The 13,043-nt window shown below is 54.0% G+C and overlaps 1 protein-coding gene across 3 annotated transcripts in view; it reads right to left on the reverse strand.

Annotated features, from left to right (window-relative positions):
- LOC144722007 (rho GTPase-activating protein 44-like) overlaps nucleotides 1-13,043 on the reverse strand; it is an 86,223-nt gene that overhangs the window by 37,461 nt on the left and 35,719 nt on the right. For all 3 annotated transcript variants that reach the window (XM_078600049.1, XM_078600067.1, XM_078600058.1), the window contains exon 2: nucleotides 2,124-2,163. In XM_078600049.1, coding sequence (XP_078456175.1) covers nucleotides 2,124-2,163 — 40 coding nt within the window. The remainder of the gene's footprint in view (nucleotides 1-2,123; nucleotides 2,164-13,043) is intronic.

Consider the following 13,043-nt stretch of genomic DNA (forward strand, 5'->3'; position numbering starts at 1 on the left):
ACAGCCGAATTAGCTGCATCAAGTGAAGCAATGATTCAAGATGTAATCCCTTATAAGCAAGTTGAAGGGAGGTGGAGAAGGGGGGAGAGCTTATTAAACTCACTTTTTGGACCATCTTATCTGACAGGCACTATTTTAATTTACTTCACCGAGTGTTAACATCCACAGTGTTTAACAGTAATCTCTTCATCGTTTTTTGATCACCGCTCGCCACGTTTCCATTCATTGTGTTGAGCACTACGTGATGTCTTTGATCACCGCTCGCCCTCCGTCCCGGCGCGTCTCCATTCATTGTGTTGAGCACTGCGTGCAGTCTTTGATCGCCGCTCGCCCTCCGTCCCGACACGTCTCCATTCATTGTGTTGAGCACTGCGTGCAGTCTTTGATCACCGCTCCTCCTCCCTCCCGATACGTTTCCATTCATTGGCTACCACAGCCTGATAAGCTCTCCCCCCCTCTCCACCTCCCTTCAACTTGCTTATAAGGGATTACATCTTGAATCATTGCTTCACTTGATGCAGCTAATTCGGCTGTGACGGTCCCACCTGATGACGGAGACTTGTGTTGCCTCCGAAACGTCGTGAATTTTATTTTGTTTTGTTTTATTTTACTTTCATTAATTTTAATGTTTTTACCTACGTGACTTTACCGAAAAAACCTGAGAATATCCGACGGGCAACTGCAGAGCGTCGGTGACCACGAGCGGTGCAAGCGGTGGGGTGGAGGTCACCGCACCGCGCCACCGCTGCACCCGAGGATTATTCCACCGCTCTCTTCGGTGCCACTCGGTGAACGCATTCCGTGCACTGCCTTAAGGAACCAGCCACCCGGGTTCGATTGCCAGCCACGTAGATCAGGGGACAAGTGACATTTAAAGGACTCCTCGGTGCTCCCTTCACCATCGTGTACTGCTCGGCATGGTGAGGCACGGTAACCTCCCCCTCCCCCCCCATGATGACAAGGGGTAAGGAGGCCTTCGTCTGTTCAGTGTTTTGGCAAAGGGCTGCAAGCGCTGTTCAATTGTATCGGCTGTGAACCCCGACTTGAGTAATGGAAGGGGTTGAATGTCTCGGGGTGCTTTGCTCAGGTGCACCACGAGGGATGGCATTGGTCCGAGACCGGCACACACAAAAGGGGCCTTCAAAAGGCTCCTCCCCAGTCTTTGCACCACCGACTGCTTGGGCAAATTATCGGAAAGAACCTCACTGCTCACAAGCTAGGACAGACGATCCAGCCACCACCCCCCTTCTCCCGCAATCCCCTCTGCGTTGGTCACGGCGCAGTAGGGCAGCAGGCAGCTGTCAGTCCCCACCCCCGGCCCTCCCAACTCACTCGGTCAAGCTTGCACAGTTGGGCAACCACGCACGAAGACACATGCAGAGACACGGAGACACATGCAGAGACACGGAGACACATGCAGAGACATGGCGGCACGTGCAGAGACACACACAAACAGACAGAAATATAAAGACACACACAGACACGGAAACACATGCAGAGACACGGAGACACATGCAGAGACATGGCGGCACATGCAGAGACACACACAAACAGACAGAAATATAAAGACACACACAGACACGGAAACACATGCAGAGACACGGAGACACATGCAGAGACATGGCGGCACATGCAGAGACACACACACAGACAGAAATATAAAGACACATTCAGACACGGAAACACATGCGGAGACACGCAGACATATGCACAGAGAGACACACACTCACAAATACAGAGGCACACAGAAATACACAGACACGTAGACACTCGCACAGAGAGAGAGACATGGACACACACAGACAGAAACATTGAGACACACGCAGAACACATAGAGGATACACAGAGACACTCGCACGGACCCGGAGACACAAACACAAATACAAATTCTCGTCGCGAATTTTGGCACCACTCCATGTCCTTGTTCTCGATAATATAAGTCTAGGCATAGGATTGTGAATTTTCTGTCAGCTGCAACGCATTCCCACCCACCCACTCAAACCCATCCACCCACAGTGGCTTTCTGGTTGGGTGTGGCCAAGAAGATGGAGCCATCTCGAAAGCGAGTGCCGTGGGATGAAAGAGGTTTGGAGCAGCACTGACTGTGGAGGGTGGAGAGTCACCTGTAAGAGATCCTCGCTGAGGACTTCAGTTTTCTCAGCTCTGCAAAGAAACGCACAGAATCCCAACCGATTACAGGGCGGAATGCGATCATTAGGCGCGCGCCGGCAGCGACGGCGCGAGCAACGAAACAACACTCCCCCCCCCCCCCGACACGTACGTAATGCCCCCCACCACCGCGTGCGATTTGCATCCCTCGCTCTCCCCGAACGCGAGGCGCTTGCGGCGGCAGTGGAGGCGCGCAAGTGGGCGCCCGGCCGCGTGCGGGGCGAGCTCTCCGCGTGCATTTCCATCGGCCGCCGATTCGCAACACAAGCGAGGCAGAAAATCACTTCGCAGAGGAGAGGGGTGCAGGTGTGTGTGTGTATGTGTGTGCTCACACATACTACATACACAGTGCCGTGCGGTAGTTTAGCGGTGAGCGTGCTGCCCTATTAATCCGGCGACCCGAGTTTGATTCCCGCTTGCGGCCAACACCAGTGACGATTATCTGAACCGGTCATGGGTCTCCACTAGGTCGACTGAGCCTCAAATGCGTACCTCGTGTGGTGTGTAAACATCACCATTGGTGTTGGCCACCCCACCCTCTTCTGTGCCGTGCCGGCCTTCATACGTGCTCGCTAACAGCACTTGTCCCAACAGTCTGTTACAGGCTATACGGGGGATCTTTGTATTTGTCACAACTTCACGTGGCTACAACATTTGTCTCTCTGTGTCTCTCGGTGTCTCTGTTTGTTGAGCGGAGGTGGAGTGGTTAGCGCACTGTGCTACTCAACCGGCGACCCAAGTTCGATTCCAGCTCACGATCAATAACTGCAGCAAATATGTGAACTGGTCCTGTACCCGGTTCAGTGTGCAAAGGCAGAGAGACAAAGGCAGCCAGGTGTAGTATTGGCCACCCACCCCCTCGTGTGCTGTGCCAGCCTTCAGAGGTTACGCCGGCACTTGCCCGAACAGTCTGTTCGAGGCCATGCAGGGAATCGTTGTCTTTGTGTGTTCACAACCAGCGGACAACATTTGCGCGACACGTGACATAAGTTCTCAGCTCGTGCAGACCTAGACACTGCAACCAGCTGTCGCACAGACCCATGCAGAGCCAACACACCGTCGTCGCTAGCCGACCCGCACACAACGACCACCAAGTGTGAGTGGTGTCCCCCGAGGTGCTCGTGCCAGGCCAGGTAAACATTGTGGCCCAAGGCTCTCCGACGACGCTCTGATGAAAAGTGCGCACGAATATAAATCCGCTGTCAGCACGCAGCTGACGTAGCCCTGCATGCCTATACCTAACGTACAGAACCACACTGTCAGCACGTAGCAATTGTACGTACCCGCACAGCCGAACACGCATACAGGCAGAGACACACACACAGTCAGCAACCCAGCTTGCATACAGACCCTCACGCAGCCAGCGGCCAGCATACAGCTCACATTCAATACACGGTCAGCAAATAGCAGTCATACAGAACCAACCTATCTGGTAAACAGACCCTCAACACAGCCAGCAAACCAGCTCACAAACCCACAAACAGTCAGCACATAGCAATCATACGTATCCACACAACCCTCACGTACAGACTTTGCACGCAGCTCGTACAAATGCAGAAATAACAAACGGGCAACGATTCCTCGGCAGCAACTTTAGTTTGTTTTCTCTATATCGGCGTTCGGGGAGGAACTGCATGAAACATCCCCAGGCCTGGAGTGACTGGTCAACGAGCACAGCTGCAAGGAGGCGTTGGAACGCGGAAGGACGATGGGTGCTTGAACCTCGACTGTCTTCCTCTTCTGCCGTTTCCCGGTTGCCTTCCCCTTATGTAACGCTCTGACCCGCCCCGACTGGGCATTTCTGAAAAATCGCTTGATAGCTCATCAGATTCCTCCAGCACAAATAAATATTCCAACTCCGATACTCACATCCCGTCCCAACCACCTGGTCGTTACGCACGACGGCCGTGCGAGACAAGAGACGCGCGTCACAACGGGCGCAAGGCGACGCGTGCGATCGCGTGCCAATTCGCGAAACGGCACCGGGTCGCGAGCGCTCAACGTGCGGGGGGACGCGCCGTTGAGCGCGCCTGCCGTTGTTCGCCACGCGGGCCAGTCGACGGCGGCTTCCGCAACGACCGAGGGGCGACCCCGACGCTCGGCCCCAGCAGCAAAGCGTTTGTGATGAGGGCCGTCGGCTTCGTGGCCGCGCGGGTCGAATGGAACGACGCGAAGCGACCGTGTGACGGGGCTCCTCCGTGGATGGCGGAGGAGCCCGTTTGTAAATAGGTTGCGTCACTTGCGGTTTAGGCCGCAGACAGATTCCTTCGCAGCCCCTGATGCTTTGTGCCACCGCCTGAAGGTGTCCCCGGGGCTGCCATGCACGCACAGCCCTCTGTCAATGCCACTGCCTCTCCACGCCGCGCAAATAATTTGGGTTGTTTAAACCATACTTCGCCACGCTGGCCGGTGTGGGTTATCGAAGCGCGGGCGAGCGCAGATGTGGAAGCATCGAAGTGCAACGCAGCAGCCGGTTGTGCTGCGCCGCCCTCTGCCGCCTCAGAAGCGTGTGAGGTTGGCTACTTGGTAAACGACCTTAAGATTAAAGCCGGGGCCTGTTCGTCACGACTTGCCCCGCGGTACACACGATGCGCCTGCCTTTTAGCAGGAAGTGTGAGCTGGCTTATTTGACGGCGCGTTTCCAAGCGTTTCAAAGCTTTCACGCGTCACGAAGGCACGCACTGCTCTATGGCCGCGCTTCAAGGCCTGCGGCTACAGAAAGACTAAATCGCTAATTCGAAACAAAATTGATTTCACGGTCAACCGACTTGGCTGCATTATTTATGGAAGACGCTACGGTCTTGTATTCAGCAGTGCCAAAACAATTACAAGCCTTCACGTCTATTTGGATGTTCTAACAGTGCAAAAAAAAACCCAGATATATTTATATATATCTTTGCAGGATCGTGGGAAAGCCAGTCCTGATGTGCCAGTCCGTGAGCTGCGGGGCTAGGCGCTGCCACCAGCACGTGGTGCCAGCGCACAGCGAAGCGCGCTGCTGGGTATCACGGTGAGCGCTACCCGAGGCAACCGGTGCGGAAAGCATGGCCCCGGCCTCTCACGGGGGAGGTCGCGGCTGCCAGTCGGGCAGTCGGGGTCGGGAGCCATTGCAGTGGCGTCTATGCAAGGCGAATCGCAGCACCCGACAGAATCGCGTCAAAGCGAGTCCCACGCAGCGACTGGCCGTACGTATCGCGCGTTGCTTCGGGCACGATGTCCGACGTTTCGCTCCACGTGCCAGGGGGGGGGGGGGGGGGAGACGTTCAGGCACGATTGCTCGGCGTTGTCCTGCACGTGCCGGGAGCAACTTCTTCTTCACGAACCCAATTAGGAACTGAACGGTTCCCAAAGCAGCTGCCAGCACGTGCAACGAAACGTTGGACGTCGTGCCGAACGGCACGCAGCAGGAGCGCGACAACACATCGGGGGGTTGTGATGTGCGTCCCTTCATGCATGCTACGACAATTATTCGACGGGTAATATTTATCTACGCAGCATTACTAATACACACACAAAGTGCTCGCCACAAATCAACCACAAAACCTCGCACATCTCGTCAAGGAGCATGAACCATCATGCGAACTCCGGTTATTCTCACAGCGGCTTTTGGCAAACCGTCGAACAAAGACGGTCACCACAACGCGCTTTCAGAAGCACTTCTGCGGCCAATTTGAACGCTCTTCCTTTCGATATTAAGAAGCCATTGGAGCGATGCACTTTTAAACCTAAATTGAAAACTAATTTCCTTAGAACTGCTTTTGGGTGTTAGTTTGTTGTCCTTCATCCGCACCTCCGATTAGCACAGTTGGCTACGTACGGTGCGAAAGAAGTTCAACACACATACGTATTATGTACTTGGAACAGAACACAGTGCAATACGTGCCAAGATGAAATGAACTCGAGCTGCAAGCCACCATGGGAGAGGCCCAAGATGATTTGCATGATTTCTGCTGGCACGTGTGCGCACAGCAGCCAGTTGTGTTGCACCACATTGTACTCTCGTCATAGAGGACACCGTATTGATCGCCACATACACTGCACTGTGCAGATACTGATGACCAATCAACGGTCTAATGCGTGACCCCGAGACCATGGAGGGGTGCTGGTGCTGCCGTTGACGTATTGTGCTACGAGCCCGCAGTGCCGGATTATACGAGCAGCAAAAGTAGCTACATATGTAGTAGCTACGGGCCCCGCAGTTTCAAGGGCCCCGCGCTAAATGCTTTCAAGCTATCAATTCCGGTTTAGTGATTCTGCACTTGCTCTATTGTTATAGTACTATACTGCCTTCAACTTTTATGAACGACTGGGTGTTTAAGGTGAGTGATTTGTCGTATTATCTGGCTGTACAGCAAATTAAAAGATGCAATTACCTTACTATGAAAGTAAACAAATTTGCGTTTTAATATTTGTGCATTTTTATTTTATTTAGGGCCCCTTTATAACATATGCTACAGGCCCCACACTAGCTTAATCCGGCACTGGGGCCAGGTGACCTGATTTGATTCCCTGCGATGGCTTGGCTAATGAGTGATATCTGCACTGAGGTTCTGGAGACTTACCCACCCTGCCCCCACTTCACCAACCAGCACTGACCAGCGTGGTGAAGTATGGTCGGAATAACCTCCAACACACAAATGGCATTGGAAAGCCGTCATCCAGGAGTGGATTTGAAAACGGCTGTACCATTACACACCGCTCTGTAGTTTCGTCAAACAACAATGATGGTACTGCACTGGTGGCGGGGTACAGGCACAAATCACACCTCACACATTCGCCAACAGGGCATAGCACACGCACTGCAACGGGCGACGTTTTGGACCATGGGCCCTCTTCAGAGCGGATGCTGCCCCCTTTCGAGAGCGCATCCTGGCCCACGCTCTCGGCTCTTCTCGCCCGTCATGTGACAACGACGCCAAGCAAACAACAGCCTCGTCCCCAGCGACGTGCACCCCCCTCCCCTACCCCTACAAGGGGCTAGTAATGAAACGTAAACACTTCATGCTTTGCCAACATTTCTCATTGTTTTCGTCCGAGCGGCGGCGGGGGAGGAGACGGCTTTCCCACAGCGCGGGCCGCTTGGGTTACAGAGCGGGGCCCGCGTCCCTCTAGCCCAGTGTCCTTCGTTCATTTTCAGGGGGTCACTTCCGCCGATAAGACATCGGTGCGTGACGGCCGCCACACATTCGACGATTGGGGGTGTTTTCACATTTGCGTATTGTCTGTCAGGGGTGGCGCTAAAGGCCGCCAGGGGCTCGTCAGTGGCCCGCGGGCCTTGCAATAAAGAAGTCCGGCGCGGCGAATTTACGCTCCGAATCCCCACCGAACGTGACAGTGCCGTGTGTTGCTGGCCCGCTTGCCATTTTGGGCCCCCCCCCCCCTCCAGGCAGAGCTGCCCATGCCTGTCGACTGTGACGACAGAGACAGAGAGGGATGACGTGTTTCTTGTGGCGAGAGCCGTAGGGGGCATTCGGCGCAAAGGTCCGCACCGTGCCGAACGCGCGCGCGGGGCCTGCTGCATTTCGCCAACGCGGTGCGGCGCAGGTGCAGGATGAACGTTGCGTTGTCATGCAACGTTAATCCAGCACCTGCACGCGAGTCGATCTCATCCGGACGTCACCTGGGGCGTGGTCACCTCCGTTGGCTGCAGCCCGGCTCGTCTCTTATTTCGAGAGACGTCTGTTAACAATCCACGTTTAACCGGATCATTTGGTGAAGCATACCAAGGATGCATTTCATATATTTACATAATTTGAAAAAATTGCGTATCTGGTGCCCCAACTGTGTAAAAGTCACGTGTAAAAGCATTCGCTGAAGACGATTTGGTGAAACTGCTGCTGCTGCTGCTGCGTTGGCAGTGGTGCACAGTTACCAAGAAATTAAATAAACTCAAACGCGTCCATCAATAAAACTGTTGTCTCAAAAGACAATTTTTTTTTCAAGGCAAAATTTCGGTCAATGGCCCTTTCTTCATAGCACATGGTACACATCGAATGCTCTTCCTAGATCCATCATTTATGTGCTATGGGGCCGTCCATAAATGACATCACGCGATTTTGGACGATTTTTGACACCCCCCCCATCGTCACACGGCGCCACAAAACGTCAGACCCCCCCTCCTCAAATGTGACGTCACAAAGCTTTGCCCCCCATCAAAAAAATAAAACATGCTTCAAATCGCTTTAAACTATTGTCATTGTAGTGCGTACTTAATGTGCCGCTGCACTCTGATGTTGTAGGAGAAAATATTTATTAAAAAGTCGATTTAATTATGTAGAACGTGTTGCCTATATTTATTTAAAGTTGCGCATTTTGACGTGACGTCACATTTGTCAACCCCCCCCCCATCGTCACACATCGTCACAAATGTATGACCCCCCCCCATAGGTGCGTGACGTAATTTATGGACGGCCCCTATGAGGAAGGGCTTGAGCCAAAAACACAGCCCATTACATATACTGCATACATTTTTTGTCTTTTAAGGCCAGGATGTTGTTGACGAATGCGTGGGGCTTTTGGTTTTCACATCGAACCGGGTTAAGACTCCACAGAGACGGCGAGTAACGCGAAGCACCGAGGAGCGAAACCACACGACCTCACTTCCCACCTCCACTCGTGCCACGCATAGGGAGGCTCCCTCCTCCTGGATCCAACGAGTGACCCATACTTCTTCCCCTGTGCCGTGGGGGCCTCCTGTCCTCACAAGAACACCGCCCACTCACCCCTCCTCACCCTTCCCAACCATTCCCCACCTCGCTTGCCCAGGCCGAGTGCGTGAGCGCAGGCGAGACCGCGTCCAAATATTTAGGTCCAAAGAACTCCTCCTGTGAAGCTGCTCGGCTGATTTAATTTTGTTTTGAGTCTCGCTCCACTCCACTGTACACAGAATGTGGAAGGCGCACAAGACTACGAGAGAGCCTTGGGACAGTCACCATCACCGCCACCGCGGAACAGGGAACGGCTCTTCGCCGGTGGAAATATTCCAAATGTTTTACGAACAACGACTTCGACTGCGACGCACATTTGTGACGGCCGCTTTGCCAAGGCCCCGTGCACGCGGGACACTCGCTCTGGTGGGGCCCGACGAACGCAGCGGCCCTCAGTGGAAATCTCGGCCACGACCTCGCGTGCTCACACACACAAACACAAAGACAAAGATCCCCCGTATAACCTTAACAGACTGTAGGGGCAAGTGCTGTTAGCGAGCACCTATGAAGGCCAAAACGACACACGAGGGGGTGGGTGGCCAGCACCACGCCCGGCCGCCTTTGCCTCCCCGGTGGCGATGTTTACGCACCGCACAAGGTACTCATTTTGAGGCCGAGTCGACCTAGTGGAGGCCCGGGAACAGTTCAGATAATCGTCAATGGTGTTGGCCGTGAGCGTGAATTGAACCCGGGTCGCCGGGTTTATAGCGCAGCGCGATAACCACTACACTACCGCTACACTACCGCTACACAAACACAAACGTGCTTTTTGTTGTCCCCACTTGCACAACGCAGCTTCCCTGGGGCGGGGGGGGGGCCGTGCCGAACCAGCTCAGCGCCGCTCGGGAGGCACCAGTTTGTTTTTTTTTCGCCGCAAGAACCCAAAGCACAACGAGCGGCTCTCGACTGACGCCATGATAATGAAGATTGACCTCCATCCCGGGAGCCCCGCTTGGCCACCGCCCCCCCCCCACCGCCGAGTTGAATTTCCATGTCTTGCGAGGTCAGCGCGTCACAGTTTGGTTCTGGCTTCGCTCGACAAATAGTCAGTGGCAGGGGTCATCGAGGAGAGGAGCAGCGGGGACAGACCAGAGGTCGGGTCCCCCCCCCACCTCCCCCCCGTCGTGCCCCCGGCTTGAGATGGCACGCTGGACCCCGCTGGCCACATTGAGGTACCCGTGGCCTTGACCCCTGCCGCTGATAACGTCCACTGCCCCGGCGGCTCGCAAAGTCCAAGGGCCTCCCGAAGGCTCCTTGTGGTAGCGAGGCTCAGCAAGCCGGTGGCGGCGATGGCGGCGGCGTGTTTAATGTCCCTTTCGAATGACCACAGAGTCACTAGACCAGCACCCAGGGGGGGGGGGCGAGCATCACGAGGCGGGGTTCTTGTCAATTGCGCGTCGTTCTAGCCCCCGTCTCCACACTCATCTCCGCAGTCGTGCGGGAAAGACTCGCGGAGTTTTTTTTCTTCCAGACTTTTTTTAGGAGAGCCCCCGCAGAAGGGACTTTTTTTTTTGCCAATGCCATTAATGAGCGTTCGAGTGTTTGGCTTCGCGTGGTGGGAGGAAACCCGAGAGCTCGGAGAAATCCAAAGCACGGGGGGGGAAGGTGGTGGCGGTGGTGACTCGACACGAACATTCTCCACCCGGGTTTGAGGCTTTCGTGACTGCAAGGATTCATACTCTTAGGTTTTTTTCGGTAAAGTCACGTAGGTAAAAAATAAAATTAATGAAAGTAATAATAGAAATAAAATAAAATAATAAATCACGACGTTTCGGAGGCAACACAAGTATCCGTCATCAGGTGGGACCGTCACAGCTGGATTTACTGTATCAAGATTTTATTTTAATTCAATTTTTCATAAATTTTAATTTTATTTCTTACCTACGTGACTTTACCGAAAAAACCTAAGAGTATTCTCCACCCGGCAAAACTCACAGCCGCGCAAACAAAGCTCGCCCCGATCCATCCCAGGTGCATTGTGCACTTGCGCGATGAGTTTGTAGATTAGAAACAGGGATTAAACGGAGCGCTCCGCGCAGAGGGATTTCAAAATCCACTGCAGAACCGCCATGTCCTCGTCACCTCGCAGCCCAAGCACGAAGTTTTCCAAGGCAATCAAAACATCAAAGTGCTAACCAGGCTCAAAATCTATTTTTATTCATCTTCTTGGTTCTTTCGGTAAAGTCACGTAACTTTACCGAAAGAACCAAGAAGATGAATCCCTGCAGTCACGAAAGCTTTAAATCGAAACCTATTTTTATTCATTTCGTAATGTATTACCAGGTACGGCCCACTGAGCTATATCGTTCGTTTTTCAGAAGGGACCTAGCCACAAATGACGGCTCAACCAAGCGCCTTATCACGTGGAAATGTAGAGCAGCCAAACACTCTAAACGCACGTTTCTAAAACGGGGATGGAAAACCCGGAAACAAATCCACGCGACCACGGGAAGAACGTGCAAACTCCAAATATACAGCAGCAGGCGTCGGGATTGAATCCACGCCCTCCTGTATACCCCAGGCGAGGTAGTTAACATCTCGCCACCGTGGCAAACCTGCTGCGCTTCCTAGGATGTAATCAGACGGGTCACAACCAAGGTAAGACTTGTACTTTTGACCTCTTACAACAGCTCCTCAGGTATGCCGATGTGTCACGCTCTACCGGGGGGAGGGGAGCTTATGCCCGCCGTTTTTTTTAAAAACACGACATGTCTCTTGGATTACAGGCGCTGCAGACACACACGTGTCACCTGCCAATAAACAATACCGTCACTCTTTGCCTCTTTGCGCTCGCGCGTGTACAGCCCCCATGTCAATCCGACACTGGATGAGAACCTTCCCGTGACGTGCGGGTCGTTGGGGCTTATTTGACCATACTTCACCACGCTGGTCAGCATGGGTTGCTAAAGGCGTAGAGCAGAGAGGTAGGGGCATACAGATGCGGATGAAGATGGATCTTGCTTCACTGCCCTCTGCTGCCCACCACAGCAGCCTGTAATACCCTGCTGTCTCCAGACTCATGGCTGCTTAGCTTCCGCAATGGGCGGAGGCCGGCCATATTCTTGTCGATTTGGTCATGAGGCCGAAGTGATTAGCGTCGTCATATTTTCTTAAAATATACCAATCCGATGGGGGAAGGGAAGGGGATGGAGGCAGGGCCCACAAATGAAACACGACTACCAGCAGGGGTTTCAAAGGGACCTGAAGCGGCCGATGGAAGTCCGTGGCACTGGCTGGGCCAAGACGTAATGGCCCCACGGCTCTACTCTCCTCTCGCTCCCATTGTCGAGATTTGTTTTCCCACGAAGACGAAGACAGCTGGCGTGGCTCCGAAGACAGCGGGACGAGGAACGAAGGCGCGCCCGTGTAATCACGCTATTCGCGCGGTCTATTCGTGGCCGAGCTGCGTGCACCGCGAGAGCGAGTATTTTTACTTGCCGTGCCGCCCGGCAAAAAAAACCCTTGGGAGGAGGAGGGGGGGGGGCCGGGTCGGATCACAGAGTTCGAGCCGCAAGCCTCTCGCAAGGGCATTGCCACTTCACGCACGTGTGCCAGTCTCCGCCGGCCGCTGGCCCTGCCGTGTGCCAGCGTGCCACGCCACTGAAGTCACCAAGTCACTAATTGCTAGGCAGGGTGAAGCGGTGGTGTAGTGGTTTTGCGCGTCCGTGCGACAAACTCGGCGCGTTTCGGTTTGCGGCAATTGTCTGGACCGGTCCCGAGCGTCACCCTTTCGCCAACTGGCCTGCCCACCGCGGGGAAGTACGGTCAAACCGCCACCACGACTCACGCGGCGTGTGGGGGAGACCTTCATCCAGCAGTAGATTAACAAAAGTGCTCCGAATTGGTCACCGATAAACTGCCACCCACAGCGGCGGTTTGACGAACTATCCCGGTTCAGGGGGGAGGGGGGGGGGGCGCAATTCGATTGGAAAATCAACTCTCGTCTAGTTGGATTGTTCCTCGCATGTTCCATCTCATTTGCAGAGTTTTTTTTTACATTAGCCTGAATGTAACCAAAATGCATGGACGCACTGTGCGCTATCGATTCTCTCGAGAATAATCGATTACGTTCGATTAGTCCGTGCGCACTTACCGGCCTAACGATTGCAGGCAGGGGTCATCCGGGCGTGGCGATGGCACACGAACGTGCCAACGCTGGCAGTCGCC

The sequence above is a fragment of the Lampetra planeri genome, chromosome 1, assembly GCF_965212315.1.
Source record: "Lampetra planeri chromosome 1, kcLamPlan1.2.h2, whole genome shotgun sequence".
NCBI lineage: Eukaryota > Metazoa > Chordata > Hyperoartia > Petromyzontiformes > Petromyzontidae > Lampetra > Lampetra planeri.